The 27,577-nt window shown below is 42.4% G+C and overlaps 5 protein-coding genes across 5 annotated transcripts; 2 read left to right on the plus strand and 3 right to left on the minus strand.

Annotated features, from left to right (window-relative positions):
* Positions 1–344: 344 nt before the first annotated feature.
* On the plus strand, positions 345–1,857 carry EAF02_005290 (uncharacterized protein; the record flags this gene model as incomplete). The annotated part of the gene is made up of 4 exons (XM_038901338.1): positions 345–459; positions 540–688; positions 740–1,719; positions 1,794–1,857. The coding sequence occupies 4 exons, from the start codon at positions 345–347 to the stop codon at positions 1,855–1,857; spliced, it is 1,308 nt and encodes a 435-aa protein (XP_038758678.1).
* A 3,018-nt stretch (positions 1,858–4,875) lies between these two features.
* Positions 4,876–7,285, minus strand: EAF02_005291 (uncharacterized protein; the record flags this gene model as incomplete). Its single annotated transcript, XM_038901339.1, has 4 exons — positions 4,876–6,152; positions 6,203–6,308; positions 6,424–6,845; positions 6,946–7,285. 4 exons carry the CDS (start codon positions 7,283–7,285, stop codon positions 4,876–4,878), a joined length of 2,145 nt encoding a protein of 714 aa, XP_038758679.1.
* Positions 7,286–11,451: 4,166 nt separating this feature from the next.
* EAF02_005292 (uncharacterized protein) lies at positions 11,452–12,855 on the minus strand (the record flags this gene model as incomplete). Its single annotated transcript, XM_038901340.1, has 6 exons — positions 11,452–11,565; positions 11,662–12,063; positions 12,171–12,320; positions 12,389–12,635; positions 12,742–12,765; positions 12,818–12,855. 6 exons carry the CDS (start codon positions 12,853–12,855, stop codon positions 11,452–11,454), a joined length of 975 nt encoding a protein of 324 aa, XP_038758680.1.
* A 4,576-nt stretch (positions 12,856–17,431) lies between these two features.
* EAF02_005293 (uncharacterized protein) lies at positions 17,432–17,722 on the minus strand (the record flags this gene model as incomplete). Its single annotated transcript, XM_038901341.1, has 1 exon — positions 17,432–17,722. One exon carries the CDS (start codon positions 17,720–17,722, stop codon positions 17,432–17,434), a length of 291 nt encoding a protein of 96 aa, XP_038758681.1.
* A 2,012-nt stretch (positions 17,723–19,734) lies between these two features.
* Positions 19,735–22,172, plus strand: EAF02_005294 (uncharacterized protein; the record flags this gene model as incomplete). Its single annotated transcript, XM_038901342.1, has 2 exons — positions 19,735–19,911; positions 19,968–22,172. The coding sequence occupies 2 exons, from the start codon at positions 19,735–19,737 to the stop codon at positions 22,170–22,172; spliced, it is 2,382 nt and encodes a 793-aa protein (XP_038758682.1).
* Positions 22,173–27,577: the final 5,405 nt, after the last annotated feature.

Consider the following 27,577-nt stretch of genomic DNA (forward strand, 5'->3'; position numbering starts at 1 on the left):
ATAAGATTTGGATTTGTTTGCAAACAATCAATTGATACCATTTCTTTCTTTCTTCTCTCCATCTCTACCTACCTACCTTTAACCTTACTATTTCCAATTGTCAATTCACCAATCACCGCCTTCGTTTTGCCTCGGTAGCATTAGGTTAGCTCTGCGTCATCTGAGTAAAGGTACTCACTCGACTCCCAGGATATCACGAACGCGGGGAGAAAACTCAAAAGTTATTCAAAGATTGTAAAGACTTCAATACCGCCAACGACAACTAATGTTAGACTGAAATACGAGACTATTGAAGGGGTCAAGATCACATTTTAGGGGCCCTAGGGCCAAAGGAATTAAACAAGATGTCGTGGAAGACAACTGAGATGTTGATGGATACCATCAAACATTATTCACATTTCCCAGCTACGGGTGTGAGTCTGAGGCAGATGGTACAATTTGGAGAGAGGCCATCTACAGGTAAGCTATTAGATTATATTCTGGGTCTGGGGGGATTCTGCCATGGTTCCTAAGCTAATCAGATATTGCTCTACAAATAGGTACACTTTTCCGAGCATCACAATTCCTCTCCGAGGAACTTCCAATACGACTTGCGCATCGAGTGCAAGAACTATCAGACTTACCAGATGGCCTCAATGAGATGCCCTCAATCAAGAGGGTGAAGGATTGGTACGCACAGTCATTTGAGGTATGACTCTTTATCCACCCACAAATGTCGACGTGAATTGACATGTGAAAGGAAATTACCACGCTCCCTCGACCACAATTGTCATCAGATGTGAAAGAAAGACTTATGAAGCCTGCGAAAATAAATGGAAAGCCATCCAAGATTCTTGCGGAAGCAACACAAAACCCGAGCGTAATGAGGGGGCAATACAGCTCTAATGGAAATGGAAAAGGAAAAGAATCAAAGTCGGCCGCAACAAGAAGATATTTTGCCACAGTAGAAGATAGTACAGACTGGCCTCCAGAGCTTCACGATTATAACCAGAGATTCGCACAAACCCTTAACCATATAAAGAGGCGGCACGACGGAGTTGTCACAACCGTTGCGCAAGGAATACTTGAATATAAGCGGAAACGGCAACGCATGCAGATCGATAATAACATACAATCTTTCCTCGACCGTTTCTACATGTCCCGTATTGGCATAAGAATGCTCATTGGACAACACATAGCACTCACAGATCAAAGTCACGATAAAGATCCTAATTATGTAGGTATTATATGTACGAAAACCAATGTTCGAGATCTTGCGGAAGAAGCAATCGAAAACGCTAGATTTGTCTGCGAAGACCATTATGGGCTTTTTGATGCGCCAAAGATTCAACTGGTGTGCCCTCCAAATCTTCATTTTATGTATGTACCCGGCCATCTCTCGCATATGCTCTTCGAAACTCTCAAAAATTCCCTTCGAGCTGTTGTCGAAACACATGGACAGGACAAGCAAGATTTTCCCGTCACAAAAGTCGTCGTTGCGGAGGGAAAAGAGGATATTACAATCAAAATTTCAGACGAGGGTGGCGGAATACCTAGAAGTTCTATACCTTTAGTTTTGACCTATATGTATACCACCGTGGACAGTACACCCAGTCTAGATCCAGATTTCGATAAGAGTGATTTCAAAGCTCCAATGGCAGGATTTGGTTACGGTCTCCCAATTTCAAGATTATACGCTAGATATTTTGGAGGAGATCTGAAGTTGATTAGTATGGAGGGGTATGTTTCACAAGTATTTTTTATATCTTTTTTTCTCAGGTTTGCAATAACTAACCAGCTTCACTGCAAAATAGCTACGGAACAGATGTATACCTTCACCTAAACCGACTTTCCTCGAGTTCGGAGCCTCTCCAATAACAATCAGCAGTCATGAGGGATACCTGGAAAACACAGTCCCCTCCCGATATTGGCGGGGCGCGCTCAAGGGGGGGAGACGGTATATCCCGAGGATTGACGCTGGGTCTAGGACATAAACAAATGAATTTGAAATTAGGCAAAGGAAAAGCAGGAATGGGGATGCGAGAGGTTTCGGAACGGAAACAAGTCGGTGATGCGGAAAGTATGATTAATGAGGGAAGAGGAGGGAGTGGGATGGAAGGAGTCTTTATGGGTGAAGGGGGGGAGGTTTAGAGGAAGAGAAGAGAAAAAAAGAATATTGGGTTGTAGACAAGAAAAGAGGTGTGAAAACTTGCGGCGATACTAGATTGAGAGGGTTTTAGATCGGATGGCATGGGATGGAATGGTGGACTAGGGAAGAGATAGAAATGATGGAGTTGGTTGGAGACTTTTGTATATATTTGGATATGCACATCACTGTGTTTATATCCCTTTCATCATGAAACGTGGATGATTTCGAAGATCGAAATCTCGAAACTTGAGAGCGAGAGCGAGATACGCACGAGGATGAGAATGAGATTGGGGTGGTTGGCTGGCTGGCTTACTTTATATGTTACGTATGTAGGTATGGTATGGTATCGATTATGAATAAAATAAAGTAAATGAGATGAGATGAGATGAGATACTATAGAAGATGAGGGGATGAGATGGCGTGTGATGGCGTGTGATGGTATATACTAGTTCGGATTGCAGTGAATTAGATTGGATTGGTATTTAGGAGGAGAAATCACAATAGATATCTAGTGATACCTAGGTATCGATATATATATATATGGATATGGATATATGAATATATGAATAAGTCGGGCACCCTACTTTCGGGCCACCCCTGTTTTGGGCCACCCTTTCACACCAAAAATCACTTTTTAGGCCTATTAATATCTCTATGAATATAAAATATAATTTGATGAAAATTTATATATAGATAATTTAGATCGTTTTAAGCTTATTCTGAAATTCTTAGATATTTAGGACTATTCTGGATTGAGAGCTAAAGGTTCAAAATATCGATTTTCAAATTTGTATGGGAATCACATACAAATTTAGAATTTTTTATAAAACCTTTAATAACTTTTTAACAACAATTATTAAAAGAAAACTGTATATCTTTTTGAAAGATTTGAACTTAAATCTATATAGAAATTCAAAAAAAAATTAAGAAAAATTAACAGATATAGAGATATAGTATATGGTGAGTTTAGAATAGTATAAATAATCCCTGTCATTTTGAGGGTACCCCTATAAATATTTATTTATAAGAAATTTTCTATTTTTTCTGAATCTCTTATATTAAAAATACTATAAATTTATAATAAAATTATATAGTTTATTTTTAGCAATTTTTATTAAAAAGTTATTAAAGATTTTATAAGAAATTTAAATTTGTATGTGATTCCCATATAAATTTAGAAAACGATGTTTTGAAGCTCTAGCTCTCAATACAGAAAAATCCTAAAATCTAAAAATTTCAGAATAAGCTTAAATCGATTTAAATTATATATACACAAATTTTCATTGAATTCTATCCATGAATAAGAAAGTTAAAAATTCCATTTTTGGTGTATTTTGGGTATAAAAAGTGGCCCAAAAGGGGGGTGGCCAGAAAGTGGGGTATCCGACTTATACACACAAGTAAAGCAGGAAAGCAGAATCTCCTTGTATCTCTCCTTCCCTCGCCTCGCCTCGCCTCACCTCTTCTCTTCTACTATGAATGAAGAAAAATGAAATGAAGTAAAATAAGAAACTAATTTGATCTAATCTGATCCATTCTAATCCATTCTATTCCTCAAATCTCAATTCTCAATTCTCAATTCTCAATTCTCAATTCTCAATTCTCAATTCTCAATTCTCAATTATCAAAAGCCCACACGCATCAGATCATACCAGACTAGTAACTAGAAAGAATAAAGAAGAAATCAATCTCTTCATTACATAGATACCTATCTAGCTAGCTAGATACTTGGATACCCACCTACTCACCTACCTAATGGTCCTAGCCAAATAAATACAAAAATACAAAAATACAAAAATACATACAAACATCCCCACTGCACCACATCCAGATCGAACTGACTAGTTTAGTATTAATCTATCTATTATCTATTACCTATTCATCTAATAGAGATAGAGATAGCACAAAAATAATATATACCTATCTACTCTCTAATCTCCCTCCCTCCCTCCCTTTCCAATTCCTTTACTCGCTGACCCCTCGCCTCCTCTTCCAAGTTCCCACACCTCCCTCTCTCCCTCCCAGAACGTAACATAATATTCATAACATATCCATACTCTATAAAATCATCGCATACCAAAACCTCCAACTGCATATATGCATATATATCATAATAATATAATAACGTATACTATAATACAATACGATACAAACACCTCATCCCAACCCACAAATCACACAAACAACATCCATCACATCACATCAAACGAATTCATACCACACCAGACCAAAATCAATTCAACTTTCAAATCTCAGATCTCAAATTCCGAAAACTTGAAACCCAAACCCAAAGTCAAAGCCAAAAAAAACATAAATCTCATAAAAAAATTCTGATAATGGTATCATATCGAACTTGCTAACCTGCGTAACCCTAAGAATCTCAACGCTAAAAAGACAAAACACATACATACATACATCCAATATGAATTGATGATGTTACCAAGAAACCAATCCCTTCCAATCCAATCCATTCCATTCCCAGCCCCTAAATATTCAAAATCCAAAATCCAAAATCCATTTCCAAGGTAATTCCATATCTTATCCCCATCAAGTGCCTAAAATAGAAGCGAGAACCAGGTATTTTCCAGATCCAAAAACGACCGTATCCAAAACATAAAAGTGACAACGTCAATCTCAATCCATAAACTTCATCTCTCATCTTTCATCATCATATGATATCATATCATCAATAAAAAATCATTCGTTAACATAACCCCCAGAGGTTACAGTGCTTTCCCCACAATACTTCAGTAATACATACTATTCCTCATACTCTTATCCAACCCACTACCTCGATACCAATCTTCATAATCAGCGCCGACTGTGGGTTCCATATACGAGCTCCTAGTTGTGTGTTCACTGTATGCAGAGCCCGTAGTTTTAGTGGGTCGATCACGGTCATAATCGCTACTTCTCGAATCTAGTCCCTCGTGTAACCTATCCCATTTCTCGGCATCTCTCGGACTTGAGAAATCATTGATATGGGTAGTACTTGAGAAACGATCATCTTCTGCTCCTCTGCGATGAGACCGATCATCTCGTCGCCTGTCTCTCGAGTCCCGCATATCTGAAGAAGGTGGCGGAGGGAAGGAATTAGTCGATCCATATGACGAGGGTGCGAAGGCGGGTGGGAAACTGGCGGGCGATGGCACATAAGTGCTGGATCCAATATCAATATTGGTAGGTGTAGAATGACTGTAGCTCTTGAATTGAGGGCTACGACTGCGTTTCGAAGATGATAGCGGCGGTGGCTTATAATTATCCTGGCTTGCATTACTTTGCCTACGTGTGTGTCTTGACCGACTACGTTCACGTTCTTGCGGCTCTTTTGCGCGGCTAGTGGAATTCGCCCGTCCAGGCCTGTTTGGGAAATTAGGATTACTGGTTTCGGTGTGAGTCTTGCCACTACCAGGCTGGGCGGAATATGGTTTTCTTTCGCGTTCAATCGGTACACTTGGTCCCTCGTCGACGCTCGACGACTCAGATGGGGCCGAAGGTGCTCCAGCATAAGGCATACGTTCTCGTTCTATAGGCTTGCTAGTCGGGCCTGTGTATGAGGAGGCCCTGGGTTGAGGTGTATCATCAGAACGAGATTGCGATCTATCAGTGGGTGATGTCTGACGAAGTGGTACGCTCGAGGTTGTTGGCTTGCTTCTGCTGCTATGAGGAATTCCAAGTTCATCAGAGAAGTGAGATAATGAAGTCCTCATAAGTTTCTCCAATTCACGGTCCCCGGTATTAGGTAACAAGTGGCGTGATATCTGTTTTGGTAAACGTTCCGGTTTTCCATCTACCATTTGCCCATCGGCATTAATCGGTAAAGCTAGAACAACTTTTCCTAACCTCTCGGATTCTTCGCTAGGATAAGCGGAAATCTGAATCGTCATCCAATGTGCAAATCCAAGTGGAGTCAAGGCCGGTATCGTAGGAGCCGAATGGAAATCTTCTTGGACGAGGTGATGTTGACATCCCAGATCTTGGTATAGCTTCGATATTTGCGTACTGGACAAATTTTTGAAAATAGCTAGATCTGTGAGCATGGGTAGAGCTAAGATATAGACTGGGAAATCTTACAAACATATGGATGAATTTCCTTGTTGTTAATAGGGTACGAGCTATAATATGTTGCCATTTTCGAAGGTGTGATCACAATGCTCCTTTTAGGCGCAAAATCATCGACCTGTGAATGATGTCAGTAGGACATTCAACACAGCCTCAGATTGGAATGAAAATGAAATGATTCGGCGAAAGCCTTGTCACACCCAAATGCCTCATCAAAGAATAGGAAGACTAACAATATGATTCGCAAGTCCTCTCAAGAACTGTCCCAATCTTTCCGTAGGCCGAGAATCATTATCGAACAATCGACCCCATTTTTGATCAATCGTAGATAATTCCAAGGTCGAGTATGTGCGGTGAACTTTCTGCGCCGGTCGCTCATTGTAAACACGATCACGATCCCGATCACGGTCATTAAACCTTACGGAGGGCTTGTCCGAGGAAGGACTTGCCGGAGGAGATCTCATAGGTTCTGTAGGTGGAGGGGAAAAGGTTGGTTTGGTAGTGGAAGTTGGTGAAGGAGGAGTGTAAACTCTGCGGTTATCTAGAGGGGGAGGAGATTGATTTGTAGAGTTGGATTTCTCGGAATATTCGCGTTGCATATATGAGGCTCGCGGTTGGTCATCAATGGAGCCTGTTTGCTTCAGATGTTCAAAGACTAAGTGAATAGGTTTCAGTAAGCATGGGCGACTTGGTGAGGCTCAACAACGCTCAAAAATGACAAACATGCAATGAAGAGAAGTACAACATATACTCACGTTCTCTTTTGACCTTTTCCGTGATTGCTGCAATTATCTCCGGCGATACTGCATCGTGATCTACAGCAGTGCCACGGTCGGAGCCATATGCTGTTCCCATGGTATTATTGTTTGATGGGTATGACTGTTGTGGTGAATGTGGTGGTACACTTGATGCGCTTTGGGAAGCATACGGTGAATCTCGAGATTCGGTAGGATATCTATTCGAGGTCGAGGGGATTGAATAGGCAGGCATATGCCTGTTGGTATCATTGAAATTGTAGGTCTCGTAGGTCTCATAGTCATATTCCGGCCCTGAATCGCCTCGTAGAGGGCGACCATAAGCGTCAAAATGGGCCATCTTCAAAGGCGAGGCTATGTTCTTTTGGCGTTTGCTACTTCATAAAGGTTGAGTGAGGGGTTGAGTTTCGGCTTGGTATATGGTATTCTGGTGTCTTATACTTTGCTCGTGATTCGAATGGAAGATGAGGTTGGACTTGACACAATATATGATCCACGGTTTGGAAGACGAGATATTCAATTTGGGATTTGAAAGCTCTGAGTCTGAGGTGGTTATGGTATGGCTGTATATGGTGGGGGGTGTCACCGTTTCTCAAGATGTGCAAAAGCTTTATTGGGACAATGTGAGAAATATCTCGAAGAAAGTCGTGTCGTCCCCAGTTTCGGATTGAGTTAGGTAGAGGTAAGTAGAGGTAGGTCAGTCAGCTCCATACAATACCTTATCACCAGGTACCTACTCGGTGCAGGTGCAGAATCCGATGCAGAACGGAAGAAACAAAAGAAAACAAGACTTTTTTACTTCAGATACTGCAATGCAAGTCTTGCGAGCAAGGACTCTTCTCTTCTATCGCTATACATCCAATCAAACCCTAGTCGATGGCTATTCATTGGCTTATTTGGCGTCAAGAGTCCCACGAGATAATTTCCAACATAAGATACATATATCGGGCAACGGCTATGCGGAAAATTGTTTTTGATTGTTTTACTCATCAATGGATGGATGGATGATTTACTTTAACTTCGAGAGCAGACCTGGATACAAAAATGTATTTGATACAACGGTTACGATTACGATTAGAATTAGAGATCTACCAAGATGACATCGCTCAGTCCAAATACAATACTTTGTATATGATCATAGGTGATTTTTGTATCATAAAAAATCCTTGCAATTATTGCCTACCTATAGAGGTACCTATACCTTACCTGGTTTATCTACTCCGTATCTATATTTACATATACTCTCTAGTTACTCCGTACAACGGCGTAAAAGAATCCTGATGACGCAAATCACAATTCATCAATTGATTCATCCAAGATTACAAAGTAAAAAGATCCATGGGTGATAGATGATAAGATACTTCCTGCCCTGAATACATCATCATCGACATCATCATCACGCAAGATGTTATTCTCCAGCAAGCATCACCTCTCATAAGTCAAGATAGGATGATCCCTCTCTCAAACTCCTTCTTCGGGAGTTCTCCCCATTTAGTTTTAACCGAACAGGCTTCTAAGTCTCTCATTCTGACTACCTACCCTACCAACACCAACTCATCCTCTAGTTCATCGCCTCCCCTCCCTCAGTGGTCTCAACACCCATCCAAGCCAATCTCCATCCTTCACGACGACAAAACTTCCTCTCCATTATCCATAGATTCCCGTTGACTACGCATTAGCTTTCCACTCTAACCATCCAACCAGTGGACAAGCGAAATCATCACACCACGATCTAATAAACTGACCACGTTTACACCCACTAATAATCACTATCGTCCCTGAACTAACAACTAGACTGGCTCACTGGTTCATTTCTCCATCGCTAGTACATCATACTACAGAGCTCTGTATGTAGTACGTACATGGTACATACACATCCACACAGCACACCTGGGCACTAACAATCTCTAAACGAGAATGAAAGTAGGGAGGGGTAGTCGAGTAAAGGGAATGAAATTTTCAAAGGGGTTTCATAGGGTTTTCATAGGGCTTTTGAGCTATCTATCTAGCAGCTATCTACTCCCAGTATCCATTTTTATCAACCCACGATTAATTCAATTCCAATTAATCTTTTCAAATTAAATTCTACAATAGATATTAACCTTATTATATACAATCTTCAATCAATCTCCTCCCAAGATTTAAATAAAATATATGAAAATATTCATTCATGAGTTAGGTACCACCTACTTGACCAGTTACCATCCCACCCATCCATCAGCCAACCAACCAACAACCAGCCTTCCTTTACATACCTACATAATACATACCTACAGACCTACATACATAGATACGTACCTACATCATCACCAAACACCCAATTCTCACCCTCCTTCCCTCCTTCCCTCCCACACCTCTTCCTTCCCCTCACTCCCCCACCAAAATCCCATCATAGCAGGGCGTAGCATAACGTAGTCCACCAATACAACTACCACAATAACACAACACACATAAAATCATCCCCGCCACGTTTCCACTCTGTTTGAATTCACTCAATTCATCTCAATTCAATTCAATTCAATCCCTTCAAAAGCTACCACACAACACAACACAACCCTAATCTTACTTACCTCTCCTCTCACCCAATAAACACAATTCCCTACCCACCCACAACCAATTCCCCAATTCATCCAAATCCAAATCCAAATCCAACACCCTCTTCTACACCATCTCATTTCATCTCATCACATCACATCACATCCTTATCCTTCATCACATACTAAAAAATCCGCTCCGATTAGATAGATATCTTTCCTATTACTTGATTACTAAGGTTAATTCCTTACCAGTAGGTAAGTTACAATAACAATAGTATTTATCACTCACACACTCACTCACTCACACTCACTCACACACACACAAACCAATCACCCATCCATCCACACATCGAAATCCCTATATCCGGGTATAAAAGATCTATCTATCTATCCGTCTATCTATCTGTCTGTCCGTATAGTTTTCATATCTATCATACCATGCATCATGCCATACATCGTCATTTATATCGTTGTAATCCCAGTATATATTAAGCAGCCAATGAGTATGTAAATATTCTACCTACATGTGAATATTCTACCTGTCCATATACATACATACATACCAAATCTCACATCTCAAACACACCTGACATCCATCTAACATCTACCTACAGCCACAACAACCACCACCCAGTCCCTACATTCATACAAATACTCATAAAAACAACCACAGCCTTCCAACTCTTATTTCATCCCATCTTATTCCTTCTCACCTATCTCACTCTCATTCTCATTCTCATTTTGCATTTCACACACCCATTCGCACTCCCACAACTCAAAGTATTCCAATTCCCAATTCCCTATCCCAATCCCAATCCCCATTCCAATGCATCTCTCTCATCCCATCTCTCTCATCCCATCTCTCTCATCCCATCTCTCTCATCCCATCTCTCTCATCCCATCTCTCTCATCCCATCTCACTCATCCCATCCCTCTCATCCCATCTCTCTCATCCCATCTCTCTCATCTCATCTCTCCCATCCCATTTCATTCTCCCCACATATCCCATCGATACTCATACTCCCATTCTAATACATCCTCCCCTCCTCCCCTCTTCCTCAATTCCCCAATCCAACCCATCATCACCCATCATCACCCCCAAACACAAACACAAACACAATCAAAATCACAACCTCCCAGGGAAAAAAAATGTACCCACTAATCAACACCCTCCTACCACAAACACAAGTACATTCAAACACATCCACATCTCCACATCCACATCTCCACGTCTAATCTTCATCTCCATCCCCATCTCAGTATCCCCCCGCCCTAAATTCTTTTTATATAATACAACCACTCTATCATCTACCAACCTAAAACTCACCTTCTAAACCTCTAAACCAAACTCCCTCTATGAAAGGGCGTTAGCCTATTCTGATAGTATATCAAAGCTCCCATGAAAGATCAAATGGTAGGTAGCACTTTATATTACCTATTGCTATACATCCTAAGAAGGGTGAAGCCTAAAATAGCTATTGATTCATCCTTGAGAGATCATCCCATTGAAAACTTATATCAAAAGACTTCATTGAATATGAGTTCCCAAAACACTGAGGCCTGGGAGAACTTCTACAATGAATAGAGCATACAATAGCATATCACTAATAACACTTTATTTGTAAATAACCCGCTTGTATTAACTAACTAAAGCAACGCATTACCAACAAAGCTCACTTGCCAGCATCTATAGTCGAAGCCAAAGCCATGAAACCACCGCATGTCGTGTACGGAGCCCGAGAGCAACGCCAAAGTTAACAGTGTTCAGAGAGGAGATAGAAAAGCTAGTGTTGATTTATGGAAAGAAAAGCCATCGTTTTGATAGAAAGTCGCTCACTCAATTAAGGAGCCTTAATTGAAAAACATCATGAAGTCGTTGCAAGTGTTCTCTCCTCCGCAAACAACCATGGTGCCCGGGGGAGCAACCAAGCAGATAGGCAGGCTTCGAACCTTCCAATAGTCATTTCATTCACATTTCGTCATCGCTGGAGTCGTAGGCCGATCTGCGGTAACCCTCATTCGACTCTGGAGCCCATGCAGTGAGAGCACCTGGATTGGCTGGTTGTGCAGTACGAGTGCCGATCTGAAAGTAAAAGTTCTATTAGCATATTTGATAACATTACAAAATAAGTGATATAGCGGAAAGAGTGAAACCAAGCATTCATGTTAAGAGACTTACAGGCTTAGCCCAACCAGTGGATTGGTTAACAACCACGCGAGGAGCTGTGACTTGTGAAGAGCGAGAAGCAGTGGCGGCTGGACTTTGAGTGACTGGGCGAGTAGCAAGAGTAGGACCGCTGGCAACAGAAGTTGCGCTGGATGCACCAACAGCCGAAGTAGCTCGAGAAGTCAAGGTCATTGCTTTTTCTTGAGAATGGCGTACTCCATTGGCATCATATGTATTGTACTGTATGGCAGGACCTGCACGACGTCTTGAGTCGCGAGTAGACCATACGTCCGAACTAGCTGTACGAGTACCTTCATAGGCGTTACTCATAGATGATTGCGAGCGGTTCTCAATCTGACTGCCAGCAGCTGCTCGCAGAAGCTGGGAACCGTTTGGAGTGTTGCCAAGGGACAACTGTGAAACGTTGATTAGTACGTGGTAAATTACTTCAGGGCTCGATTGTCACCCTCTGAATGAACGAAGTTATCTGGTATAATGAAATGAAGGCAGAAAGTACTTACACTCGCCATGCTCGCAGCATAAGAAGAACCTGTTGTGGGCTCAGGTGCATCACTGGTTGTATCAAGTTGCTCTAGCTCGGTGCCAGGAGCGGGTGTAGTATTGACCTCGGGATGATGACCTTCCTTCCATTGAACACATTCCATGCACCACTATAAACAACACGTTAGTCATTACACGCATGTAGTAGAAGCCACTCGTGGAAAATTTGCATATTTACCCCGTTGCCCCTAGATCTCTGAGCCTTGCTAAACTGGTCCAAAGATTTCCACTTAGAGCATGGCCCCTCGCACTGGCGCTCAGATGCTTGTCCGCCCTTGCAACCCATGCATCGTAGAAGTGATTTTATAGGATCGAGTTTCATACCCGGATTTTGAGCATATTGATTTGCGTACGAAGAAATCTCTTTCTTCGAGAAGCAATCCTTGGTCTTGAAAATATTGCAGTGGCGGCATTTGATTTTGAACCTGTAGACATTGCTATCAGCGAACTCCATGAAAGATAGCACGAAGAGAAGAATCATATGTCGAATCATGCGTATTTGATGTGCATGATGAGTATCGTTTGACTTACCCGACTGGAATAACGCCTGCGCGCCTACAATTTCTGATTAGCTCAAACACACAGCAAGATCGATTGGAATACGCACTCAGCAGCAGGAGCATAACGGTTGTTGCGGAATGACATCTTGAGTAGAAGTTGACGAATTGATATCAGGAAGCGTGCTGATAAACGTGGAAGATAATTGAAGTTCAGCTTGAGCTTGACAATGTTACGAGCTCTACTAATAAGTTAGAAAATCTGCATAGCGTCTGAGATCTGATATTGTAGTTTGCAAACTTAGTTGGTTCACTTTCCGGTTCTATCTCCAGAAAAGGTGAACTTTGGAAGAGGGAGGTTGTGAATTGGGGTTCGAACAAGACAATCAGTCTGTCTGTGAAGAGCAAATGGGTCTGTATAATGATTGGGATAACCTCAAAGCTCGAGATGAATATGAGATAGATAAATGCTTGGATATAGTTACTCACTTATTATCGTAGAATAATTGCTGTATGGGCGTAACACGTCCCGTTGTGAATTGTGAAGTGAGATGAAACGATGCTGAATGAAGGCTGCCTTGAAAGATCGGGTAAGAATCTGGAAATATGGCACACAATTCGAATTTTAATCTTTACCAAGTTGACGCTCGTTCAACGTATTAAAGGTTGATTTTGAAGTTATATTTTGACGTGGTACCAGTAGAAAGAGATGGAGTTTGGTGATGGAAAAAATGAAGTTGTTTTTGAAAGGAGGTTGAAAGAAGGTTGAGAGACGATAGGAACTCTTTTGTAGCTGGTTGGTGTGTAGGCATCCGATCTATCTGTATCAAATAAGTGAATATGGAAAGAGGGGGAGGTGGTTTAGAGAGTTATGAGGAGGATAAATATCAAGTTACCCCTCTCTCTCAAATGAATTTTCAAATCTAAACTGAAAGTAACTCTGGGTACCTAGGTATTGCACCTTCCTTCTCCAACGAACTCCCGTCTGATTTTTAATTTCATCTCTTCAAATACCACGGTTTCGTTTGCTCGCTCGTTTGTTTGTCTACATAGGCACCTAAGTACCCATCATTTGGTTCATGCACCAGCGGGAACCTGCATCAAATCTAACCTGGAGCTTTATTTATGTTGAGATCTTCCTGTCGGAGTTTTAGATTCTGCGCGCCATAGTTCATACGCGTCCTTTCATATCCTACCTTTTTTCTTGTACTCTTTCCACCGTTGGATTCGCAGTACTTGCGTGATAGATTGGATGTTTGAATTTGGTTCCGCACAAATGATGTGATGACTATCGACATACACACGACTCTCGAATGGAGTCATGATGGGAACATATTTCATTTCATTATGATCTTACGATAATGGAACGGTATCCGACATTTTGACATGTATTCAAATTGTCGCCATGAAAGCACCACTCTACATAGGTACCTGGGTACAACCAGATTGCAAAATACGAAAGAGAAGTAGAAATGATATCATAAAAAAGAGCTCGATTTCGCAAGTTACAAATGTGCAGTTTCTTGCGCAGAACATCAATGGTGTCGAACACCTCCCACTCACTGATAACATGATATTTGAAGGTCTTGCAGTCACTTGATTTCCAGCTATCGCTACTAGCAATTCATCCTTGGCTCCATGGTACAGATTGGCAGACCCAGCCAGTGCTGGGTGCCCGTGGCTGAAGAATAAGGTCTTCTCTACACATCAAACTTTTCCCCTCATATATCGACCTACTATCAAACCGTGTGCAGTCATTCGTCACTTGTTGAAGAATCATCATCGGATTTCATCAGGGGCAACGTCCTTGTTCGACCTACACTTTGATCCTCCGCGATTGCAGAAGGATTACAGATCTTGAGAGCTCAAAATACTCGGTTGGTTCTAGTGCTGACTCTTGCATCAGACCCCATTCATTACACCAAATGGTTTCTTTTTGAATGAGGCCGAACGAGACCGATGAAGAGTCAGCTTTCATTTTGAATGCGGAAACTTTCATCAATGACCAGCAGAGAAAAGGCGGTACAGAAATAGTATGCTTCCCCCAGATTTTTCATCCTATATCACACCGCTCAGCTCGCATATGCAAGCAACCGTTAGACTTGCGCTATCCTTCCAGCCTCGAATGAGACCCGATAGTGTGGATTACGGACAGGGTGAAACGTGTCAATCAGGATCTTCAGCGGAAGAAGGCAAAACTAGCCATTACCAGATATGCGAGGATACAGAAGATAGCATGGCTTCGATATGCCCTCTTTGTTTTTTTACTACCGTGAGGTCGCATCCTTCCATATGCCATGATTGTTTTGTGATCACGTTATATCAAAGAAGTCCGGGCACCCCCATCAATCATGCCAATTCAACCGTACCATTCTGCAGGCGTCTCTTGTGGAATATGGATACAGGGGCATCATTCAGGGTCTACATCGACCAATATAACAATGAATTGACTGTACAGTTTTCACATAGTAAAACCTGACTCCCAGCCTCCCAGCCTCCTCGAACAAATTTTCAAGCCAAAAAGCGTGCCGGCCCTTCGATAGCTTTTGGAACCGTCGACAGCGGAAGCCGGGAGAGCTAAACTCGTAGACTCAGAAGACCACGTTTAGTGGGGAATGATACCCGAACCATACCCACAGGAGCGGGCAAGGATAGGGCAAGTTAATCGTAAGGACTAAGACAAAATGGGCTGTCAACTGTCACTTTGTCAAAGTCTGAAGAAGGTTTTCAAAATGGTAAAGAGAAGAAAGGGGCGCGCGCGGATGGTGTTACTGATGCCCATTGGGACGGGTATACTTCGTGTGGAAAGCTCCAGATCAACGATAACTAGGAAGGTAGAAAAAATCTTACATGAAGCACGATGTATCAAGTGAAAAATTGCAACGAAGAGGCCAAAACAAACATAGTCCATTTGCCATGTTCGATTTTTTCATGAATCCATGATGTGCGCAGTCAGCTTCCGTCATGCTATTTGGGAGGAAGTAAAACATTCCCAGGCTGGATGCTTGGTTGAATTAGGTCACTGTAATGGATTGCATACACAACATAGGGTGCACAAAACACCACTAGATCATCTTGTCTTTCATTAGATAGTTTCTTTTTTGCCAAGGCCATAGCGGTATGAAAGTCCTCATTCTCTGAATCTTATCCAGTTAGGCATGTATACAACGAGCCTACTCTCGGACAGTCTTGCATTGATGGCACGAAACCCGATTTAACATGTATACGGCGTAGGCATGGGATTCTATGGACGTTTTATACACGGGGCGGCGAAACACGACTCACGAATGGTCCGGATGATAAATTATGAGATATCTTAGTGGGTTGGAGTGATGATTTATGACTGTACGCATTGTTCACCAATGGAGCAGGCATTAACATGAACCTTCCGACATTTTTCTTCTCCCAAATTCCCACTTGTTCTCCGAGGTTACGGGATTTCCCCTATTTCTTCAGAAAACTCTAACTGTAGGTAGGTATCCCCGATCAGCATTTGATCAAGTGAGTTGTGATATTTCTTTGACATGTGCTCGTCCTTGATTGTCACAGCCCCCACGCTCTGCTTCAATCCTCAATCTTCTAAATATATTTCTAGAATAGCAAGTGCAGAATCGGCAGTTATTCCAGCGTGGCTTTGACACCGAATGCACCTACGGATTGGAATGGCTGGCTGGTGATAAAAATAACGATTTGTTTGGAATCTGTCATTGCAGTACTGGGGACGCTAAAATGAAGGGGGCAGGTAAAGGATACCCTAAATTGGGCGCGTAGCATTTAGACTCTGGAGCAGGCAAAAAGAGGTTACGGCGAAATAAAATGTATGGTGATGGACGGAGAAAGAACTAAATAGTAAATACAGATTTGATTTGATTTGATTTGATTTGATTTGATTTGATTTGATTTGATTTGATTTAGTATAAATTGTATAATCTGAAGAAGTGCAGAGGAAAACTGCATGACTCGAGGAAGCAAGTGCATATCTACGGTATCTGTCTGTACGATTGATTACGGAATCATGAGCATTGCTACGATATCGACTCTAATAGAAGAACGGCTGCATTTCCCCTCTCACCCGTACTGTGCAAATGCATTCGATTTCCCGCGGTATCTTGACGTTCAATTGTGTGGAGGAGGATTAGCCTAGCCAGTATCATACAAAAGGTTAGGTACGGTATGCATTGACAATCCGAGTTTGGGGGGAAATATGGGAAAGGAATCGGAATCAATCAATCAATCAATCAATCAATCAGTCCATCCAATTCATCCAATCCAATTCAATCCAACCATCCATTTATCGTAACAGGTAAGCTTTGATGCCATGGTGATAGATTTTGGGTTTGGAGGGATTTGGTCGATCTGTAATTACAGATGGTCTTGTGATAATGATATGATACCCAAGTATGAAGTGGGTTGGTTGACTGGTTAACTTTCTGAATGGCTTCCCATTGCAATTGCTGTGCGGTGAGTCTGCTGCGACTGTGGAGGATTCACTTGACTGCAAGTCTTTGAATTGGAATAGGTATCTATGGCTGCAGTCAAAGAGACTAGGACGAGGTAATTACCACCAGGGCAGTGAGCAGTATTTTCAGGGCGTATTTCAAAGTTCAAACAAAGGTAGGTAGGTACTAGGGAGGTGGTAGTTATCGGAAGTCAATCTTGACACCTTAACCACTAAGCTGCTCTAGAAACCTTGAGCTTCAGAAACTTTCATGATTCATCACACTTCACTCTCTTTTCATTTGTCTCCCACCTCTCAGAGTCACATCCAACACAACTTTTGCTCTCCTTTCCTTTCCTTTCTTATCAGTGTCACCCTCCCACGCCTCGAATTTCATCGCCGCCTCGCATTCTTGGGATCTGAACCGTATCATCGTATTGTCCTTGCCGATCCCAAGAGAAAAGGCTCCTCCGTCGTGTGCACATTTATCATGACGGTTATTGAATTGTACATCGTGAGATACTAGCTCAGTGCCATGGAGGGGGTTTCCTCTGCCCTTTTTGATCTTCTTCTGCATATCTAGGTATCTCGTTGGCTTCAAGAAAAACACCAAACACCAAACAATTAATAAAATGGCCCATCCACCATCCACCATCCACCATTCACCATCCATCATTTTCATCTCAATCAATCCACTATCCTGATTCAAGAATCAAGACCCTTTTGACTTTCCTTTAATATAACCTCAATTGATTGGAAAGAGAAGAAGAAAAATAAAAAATAAAAAAGAGGTCCCAAAGCCCGCCCCGCCTTGAAAGCCCCTCTTCATACATTTTTCTTTACATCAAGAATCAAGATTCGATAATCCGTTGATAATCCGTGGGCCATACTCGTACATGACCGAGAGATATTACTTGAAGTCGTTAGGTACTTTGAGGTATCGACTTCCCCGGGACCACCAAGGGCCATTGATTATTGAATTAATCCGCACTCTCATCGAATCAGCATCATCACACTCTTTACTCGGCCGCTGTGTTGGCATCACAAGAAGCAATCGACACTTTTAGCCGATATCTACCAGGGATTCCAAACCAGCAAAGCACTGGCGATTTTTCTCTCTTTTCTTATTTGATTTACAGAATTATACAGAATCACGGTGCTCTTGAGACTTAATCCAGCTAAACAGCGTGTTGTTCGAGACAAGTCCCCACAATCTCGCATATAACTCGCAGTATCAGTTCCCACATGTACATACCATACCATACCATACCATACCATATACCATACCGACCGTACACACGCACGCACGCACGCACGCACACTCGCACACTCACACATACACGCATAACCTCAAATAAATCCGTCAGCCAGCATAATCAAGCATCAGCAATCCAACACTGCATTGCACAGGAAGAAGAGAAACCGTCCAAAATCACTCGCTCGCTAGCTATTTAGTCCATACAGTCCATACATACATACAGTCCATACATACATACAGTCCATACATACATACAGTCCATACATACATACAGTCCATACATACATACGCACGCAACTTACAGACCCTTCATTTCTTACCCTTCTTCCTTCCAAACTCCTCTTCCCTCCTTATTAATTACAACCCGGTACGAGAACAAATCAATCAATTCAAATAATGCCAATTATCTAATATCCATTCGAGACTCACCCATTTCTGGCATCGTATACCCCTGAAGGAACTACTAAAAGATCCAATCTACTGTTCGATGTCAAAGTGGATCTTAGCGAAATTGGTTATTACCATCACCCCCGAGCTGTTCATGCCCCAAAGATTGTCTTCTGGAAGGATTTGCGGAACTTAATAAAACACAAACCAGAGAAAGCGCGAAGCTTGAGGTCTTGCAAGTTTCCACGGTTCAAGGCCTGGTAGTTTCGACAATTCAAAGTTCATGCAACCCATGCCAGTGCTTTCCTTTTTGACTGACTCTCATGCGCTTGCGATATCCACCTACAACAAGCAAGCCATCGACTCCCCCACGTCGCACATCAAGAAACTACGAAAAGCCCTTGATCTTTTACAGCTTCTCCTATCATTCAAATACTAACCCAAAAACGTCACGAGTCGTCCGTCCTTCTATTTGATCGTCGAAAGTCTTCTTGCTCTAGCGGGTCAAGACCCGCACTCCCGATTCTTGGTAACGGCTCCTTTCCTACCCTTGGACCCTTTCTCAGACATCCCATTACATCTCTCTACCTGATCAACTTCTTGATCTTTCAATTCGCTACTTCACTCATTTCCAATCTCACGGAGGACATCCAAAACATATCGTTATCATCTCGATCGTTACCTACCACCATCGTCAGCTACGTTACATGAATGCTCCGATTAAAGTAAGAAAGCTCTCGTAGAGCCATATACGCGGCAGCATTGGTAAGTGAAATCTCCTGATATTCACCATGGTTGGCATCTGATGCTCGAACGTGACGAAAGTGATTGCTAACATGGCCAGTTTCATTTAGTATTCACTGTCGGTCATCTAATACGAACATTTATCATTCAAATACATATATACATTACCACAACACATACCTCAAACTAGGTCTACAAACATGACAGTTGCGTACGATTTAACCCACCGAGGGTCTTCGACCCCACAAGCTTCACAAGGACAAGCGTTGGAAGACAGGTTCGAAGTATTGAAAGATATTGGGGATGGAAGCTTTGGTAGCGTTGTTCTAGCTCGAGTACGCGGGGCAGGAGCCAGTGTAGCTCGACGTGGGACAATCGTAAGTTTAGACAAGAGTCGACTGAGGAATTGTCGAAGCTGACGAAAGAATTATAGATTGCTATCAAGACGATGAAGAAGACTTTTGAATCATTTCAGCCATGTCTAGAACTACGAGAAGTCGTATTTTTAAAGACATTACCACCTCATCCACACCTCGTCCCAGCATTAGATATATTCCTCGACCCTTTTACAAAGAAGTTACATATTGCCATGGAGTACATGGATGGAAACTTGTATCAATTGATGAAGGCTCGTGACCACAAGTGCCTGGACGTTTCTAGTGTCAAGAGTATCCTCTTCCAAATCATGCAAGGACTCGAGCATATTCACGCTCACCAGTTCTTCCATCGCGATATTAAACCAGAAAACATTCTCGTTTCCACATCAGCACAGGATTCAGGAAACTCGTTCCGACGATACTCTGCTATGGTCACTCCTCCTTCTACACCACCAGCTTACACAGTCAAGATTGCCGACTTTGGTCTTGCACGAGAAACTCATTCGAAGTTACCTTATACAACCTATGTATCAACCAGATGGTACAGAGCGCCAGAGGTATTATTAAGAGCAGGGGAGTACTCAGCTCCAGTGGACATTTGGGCAATTGGTGCTATGGCAGTGGAAATTGCAACGCTGAAACCTTTATTCCCTGGAGGAAACGAAGTCGATCAGGTCTGGAGAGTGTGTGAAATCATGGGCAGTCCAGGTAACTGGTACAACAAGGCTGGTGAGAGAGTTGGTGGAGGTGATTGGAGAGAAGGTACGAGATTGGCCGGCAAACTAGGGTTCTCATTCCCAAAAATGGCGCCACATTCCATGGACACGATTCTTCAGACACCTCAATGGCCAGCATCATTGGCAAAATTTGTCACGTGGTGTTTGATGTGGGATCCTAAAAGTCGCCCAACATCAACTCAGGCTATGGCTCACGAATTTTTTACTGATGCTGTGGATCCATTGAGGCCCAAGTCATCATCCAGGATACTCGGTCGCAAACATTCCGATCTAAGCTATCGTAGCTCAAAGGAATTCTCTGACGCCACACCAGCTGCAACAGCAAAACCTTCCTGGTTTAGAAAATCCCTTATCGGTAGAAATGATAATTCTAACACTGCAGCAATTCCAACAAAGGAGAAAGAGAACGTGGCATCCAAACCTTCACCGGTGCTTACAGCTACAATTAGTGAAATCCCCGTCGCTAAGACACGTCAGCCTGCGGCAAAGCGGTCAACATGGGCTTCCGGAGCTACTAACGCAGCGCCAATGCCGATTTTACCGACAATTAAACCAATATCGCCAATCTCTGACACTGCAACAGCACAAGCAAACAGCAGAACATCATCGTACAATGATCTCTATTCTGGACAAAATGATAAAGGTTCGAAGAAGATTGGTCGTCAACTATCAGTTGCCTCGAGCACGAATCATTATGCGGAAATTCATCGACAGCAAGCTGAAATGGCATTGAATGGAAATTCAGGTCTAGTATCTCCCCCAAGTGGCCACAAGGAAAGTTTCTTTTCTCATTTAAGGAAACGTGCGAGAAGGTTCTCTGGTCGACAATCTACAACTCCTATGTCACCGAAATCAATGGACCTTGAAGCACAGGCTGGATGCGGACCTTGGTCGAGCAATAGATCGTCGATGGTATTGGATAGTAATCAGCCTGCGAGTCCTGCTCCGCAAAAAGTCGATTCTTCTGAGGCATTAGACAAGGCATTGCGTAACGTACAGCAAAACTTGGATTCACCACAGAGCACCAATTACCCTCCTATACCACCAAGTCATCAAATCAATCCAAGCAGTGTTTTAAAGAGACATCACTCTGTGCCTCATCAACAAGCACCGCGTTCGACTGCCGATATTCCAAGGTCTGTTGCACCCATACCCACTAGGAACAGGAGGAGCCAAATACCAGGAGTTCAACAATACGAGACTCCTGATGAGGAAGACGAATTGCTTGACGAAGCTTCAATTTCCACGAAGAAAATGGTGAAACGCGGAAATTCAGTACAGAACGATCATCGGCAACCATTAAGACAATCACATAGTAATACTGGTTTAAATCCATACCCTACGCCCTCCCCTTCCGCTAATGGTAATTCGGTACTCTTTGGCCAAGGTTTAAACAATGCTTCACCAACCCCAAAAAATCATGGATCTAGCAAGCAATCCTCAACACCACCATACGATTGTGAGGAAAATGAGTGGGCAGCATCTGCTGCTGCTAGTATATTCGCGGCACAAAATCGATTCTAGACGATCCTCTATCGTCAATTTGTAAAATACTTGGAGGAAAAGTTTCGGGGTATCTACATTGCATGGTGTTTGGGAGATATATGGCGGGGTCAGTTTTTTGTTCAAACGTTCTTTGTGACATCAGTTTACTATACACCAGCACAGCTGGGTCTAGCGAGTTCATCTGCGGCGTTTAATGTTGATATCGAAACCTTCTTTTGATTTTATTTTCCAGCTTCATACCCCTGAGCATAGTCGCGCCTATAGAAGCGCTTCTTAGTGTTCATCATTTTTTCTCGTCTTCTAAATACCCCTTCATAGACTGCACTAAATTCTATTTTCCGAAGATTCAATGGAAAACAATTGCTTCACAGCACTCAAACAATATCTCATTTGTCATCAAATTTTTCTATGGATGTGGCCTGTAGCAAATTCAATTGAATGCCAGGACCGAATTATATACATGTTATTATTTTCCTATTTTTCAGGGTCAATGTTGATTTTCAGGCGAGCCACGTGGCGGCAGTTAATTGGGGGAAGTGAATCTGTTTATTCTACATTGGTCGCACATTACTGTACAACTCACATGTTTTCAAGACCAGCTTCACCAAAAAAATATGGGCACGGGATATGGGGAAAGGGATCTGGGATTTGCGGCTCTGGCGGGACGGGCAGAGGAAGGGGTTTCTAAGGGTATGCATATTTGTGGCGGGGATGGTACATCTACTTAATTATAACAGTTTCCTTGTTCCTTTTGTCTTTCTTTTGTCGTACATATCTGGTTAGGGCTATCCTGGGACGGAACATTTAGAGATTTGCTGCAGGAAGGGATTTTCTGGGGAAGATCCTCGTTCCTGGATATCAGGAGGAAAGGTCCTAGGAAGAATTGGCTGTGCTTTCATGCATGGATGGAGGACTTGGAAAGAAAGGACGTCATCGCTCTTATGCTGTGTTGGCTAGTGAGGTTGAAAGTTACCTCGATTGAAACTGCTGGGCGGCATGTCATTGTCATGGAAGAGGGAGGAAATGGCAGAGATTTTATGGGTTAGATAGATATGGGTGAGATGTGTCGGAAGGTAGATGGATGGGGAAGAGATTTTCAGGATCGTTGGGGAGGGAGGCTGGGGATCCTGTATTTAGATTAGTGGCGAATGTTTAGAGAAGGGGATGGGGGTTCAATGGGTTGATGAGCAAGAAGGGAGGGAAAGATAGAGTAGTGTGTCGTGTGTGTGTGTGTGTAGGTGGAAATTAAAAATTGGGCGTGATAGCGTCGCCTTCTTTTTCCTTTCATCTGATTCTATTGAGTTGTTCATATCTTGCTTGCTTGCTTGCGTGCGTGCTTGCGCGTGAATGGTATCATTGCATCTATTATCTGTGTGTGAATCAATGACGTGAGGTGACATGATGTCGTATGTGCAAAACTAGGCTTTTCCTCTTCACTCTAGAGGCTATGGATGGGTCTATGGATGATGGACTGAGGTCTGGAGTCTGGATGGTGGACTAGATGATGAACTAGATGGTGAACTGACTCATCGTGTTAGTGTTGGGGTGGAATCATGAGTAGTAAGTAGTATAGTATAGCGTGGTCTGGTATAGTATGGTATAGCGTGGTCTGGTATGGTTGGTATGGTATAGTATAGTATGGTATGGTATAGTATAGTATAGTATGGTATGGTATAGTATAGTATGGTATGGTATAGTATAGTATGGTATGGTATAGTATAGTATGGTATGGTATAGTATAGTATGGTATGGTATAGTATAGTATGATCGCCAAAGTGGAGTGAGTGAATGAGCGACGGGGCGACGGATAGCATGGGAGGGAAGTCCGGGATGGAGGGAAGAGGGAAGAGGGGAGGAAAAGATTTGTTTGCCCCTCTGGATCATGTAGGGTGTAGGGGAAGGGGAAGGGAAGGGGAAGGGAAGGGGAAAGAAAGAGCTTGGGTGGATGTGATTGTGGGTGTGGATGTGGATGTGGATGTTGGTGAGGATCCTTGATCGATCTTGCATTGGGTATCTTGTTTTTTGTTGTTTCTTGTTTCTTGCATTGGGTATGGATGTAGCTATGGATGTGTGGGTGTACTATGGTATGGGTATGTAGCTATGGGATATACCTATAGGATAGGTTTCAGGGTGTATAGCTATAGGGTATGATAGGTTCTAGGATGAATATGGAATGTAGAATGTGGAATGTGTAATTTGGAGAGATCTTCAGGGTCGATGATGGATGCATTGTATACTCCGTAGTACATGCGTATATGTATATGTATGTATGTATGTATGTATCTTACTTTCCCTTGGGAACTGGGAGTTGGGAGTCTGGGAGTTTGGGATGGTAGGGAGGGTACTGAGGCTAGGTACTAGAGTATATAGTTTGATTCTGATTCTAGTTCTAGTCTCTAATTTTCCTAGTTATTAATCATACTTTTGGGGGGTTGGTAACCTTATGGGTCGTTTGGTGTAGGTAGGTGGTATCTTTAGGGTAAGGTTGTTTTTGAATTTTGTAGTATGGATATGATATAATAATATATGGTGTAGTAGAGTTAGAGTATTGTAAAGTATATAATCCTCACCTGGACCCTAAACTCTAAACCCTGAACTCTAATAAATTCTTCTTATTTTCTAGACCCTTAGATACTTACTATACGGAGTACACACATAGCTAGCTTGTTAATATAGCATGTACGTACCTAGATATCTATTACCATATAATTTAATCTGTAGATATCTATGTCATACAAACCCAGCACTTCCAGAATCTTTCATCCCATTATCATATCATATCATATCATATCATATCATATCGTAGTACATATATCGTAAGAAGTATACGTGCCACCTAGCTAGCTTCTATCCATCGCGGGAACATCTTCCATAATCCCTCCCTTGACGCTTCCTCGTAAATCGCACATCATAAATTCCCAGTTCCAACGGCCGGATCATTCCGCGAGAGAAAACCCCCAACCACCTCCTTTTCTCTGTCTACGCGATATGATCATATGAATATGATATGCCATGATGTGATGTGATGTGACATTACAAATCAACTACCCAGGTATCTAACTTCCATATTGCTGGTCATGGTTACATACATACAAACACATACATCGTACCGACGCGGCATTGATCTCCGGATCCCAAGTGGATCGATGCCTCTCGCTCACGATGAACTTTGATGATCCAATTTGCCTATCATGATTTTCATCTCGTATCGTGTGTTTTGTTGATTTTGTTGGCTTGACAACGTTGGGAGCTCTACAGACTACAGTACTAATAAATGTGAGGTCGACGGGGGACTGGGATTATCACAGACTACCTACAGGCGACATCGTACAGACAGTACTCTGGACGGGAAAATTTGGGAAATGTTGAATCAAGCAATGGGCTTTTGTAAATTGTAAAGTGTAAACAACGAAACGGCATGAGCATGGAATAGAATGGATGGACAGGGATCGGTTTATTCATTTGGGTACCCATACATGCTAGTAGGAATCCTAGTCCTTGTTCTAGAATCGTTCCGAGGGTTTCGAAATGAACGCGAGATGAGTCTCGGAGAGGGAGGCATGGTTTACTAGGAGATGGTTAGTAATATGGACAGAGTAGGGAGATAGATGCTAGGTTGATACGAGCATCGGATGAATATCAAACGTTCGAGAGGTATGTATGAAATTGAGATGTATGAAATCATGGATGGGCATGGGCATGGATTGGTTGGCTGGTCCGGCTGGTCCTTGGCTTGGGTATGTAAGATCTTGTGTATGTATCATATTGTATGGGATGAATGGATGGATGGATGGATTAATCATTTACGATAGATAGATAGTGGAGTCGATAAAGTGCTACTACGACGTACTGTATGGAAAACGGCAAGTAAGCAACCAAGTACCGACAGGAAAAGAGGAAATTGCCGTTGGGAAGTTGAGAGTTGTAACGGGTGGAGGGAGGTAAGCTTACTTTACTTGCTTTCTTACCGGCCGGGGAAAGAGGAAGACGATGTTTGAGGCGTTTATATGATGAGTCGTTTTGGTTTTGGGGTTGGTTTTTGGCTCTGGTTTTGTTTTTGGCTCTGGTTTTGTTTGTGGCTCTCGTTTTGGCTCTGCTTTCGATTCTTTATTTTTTTTTGATATTCGTGGTTTGAGATGATGAGGGCTGGGAGGTTGGGAATGGATTGGAATTGATTGATGAGTTGGTTGGTTGGTGGCTGCGAGGATTATCTCTTGAGTCTTGGGTATCAAAGTAGGGTACCGAAGTAGGTATGTATCATGTATCGGAAAAGCCGTGTTTGTGATGAGTTTGTGATTCACGATTGAGACTTCATGGGGGAGGAAGTTCCGGGGAAGACGGAGGGGAAAGAGGAGGTTGGATCAATGGAAATGGAGAGGGAGAAACTTGTTCTTGGGATCTGGATTGGATTTGCATTTTTTTTCCTTTTCCTTTTCATCATCATCATTTTTTCTGTCTATTCTGAATCTTTTCCTGTAGATTATTGCTATAAATTCAGACCCTGTTTATCTTTTGATTTCTTATTTTTTCCCAAAGGGGAATAAATATCATATGACCAGCCTTCGAATTGGGAGTTCCAGAATATACTTCGTAGGCTCGGCCTAACCGGCTAGTCTTAGTATCTAGCTGACACCGGCTCGAGACCGGTGACTAGTATAGTTTCCGTGCCGGCTGCTACCCAAGTAGGTAAAATGTAAAATGGGCGATTTAAACTTTTCAATAAAGGTTAATGGTTGGGGGTGTTGATTGTTTAGGGAATTGGTATATATGCTAGAGTCTAGAAGTGTATATACTTATGGTGTGGTCACTGGCCAGACACTAGGAGTTTAAATCCGCTACGAGACATATTTGATGGATGGATGCCCAAAGGTCTAAAAGTGCGAATCTGTTGCTCTGGACTTTGGGGAGGAGATTGGAAAGGATGGGCGCTTGGGAATGATGGATTGTAAATCGTGAGTTGTGAATCGTGAATCATGATGATGCTTGAGCTGAGCTGAGCTGAGCTGAGCTGAACTGAACTGAACTGAACTGAACTGAACTGAACTGAACTGAACTGAACTGAACTGAACTGAACTGAACTGGGACGGAACGCTTCTTTCAGAATTTTTCTGATTGAGGTTGAAATCAGAACCTGAGGCACTGATATGGATGTTATGGCACCGCAGTCGATTGACTTTGGGGGTCTTGAAGAGGACGAGAGATTGGGATTTGATAGCAGAAGTGGGCATATGTCTGTGTGGTTTTGAAATTTGAAGGCAAATTGATCTTTTTCTCGCGCAAGTGCGTGTGTCTACATCTCGAGGAAAAGATATCTATCTACGACGAAGATTCATGCATCTTGACTCGAACCGAACCTCTCAATGATAATAGACTATCACATCCTAGACTGATACCATGGAAACAAAAATCTCAATCACAACATC

This window comes from Botrytis sinoallii, assembly GCF_014898435.1.
Source record: "Botrytis sinoallii strain Bc 23 chromosome Unknown BSIN_008, whole genome shotgun sequence".
NCBI lineage: Eukaryota > Fungi > Ascomycota > Leotiomycetes > Helotiales > Sclerotiniaceae > Botrytis > Botrytis sinoallii.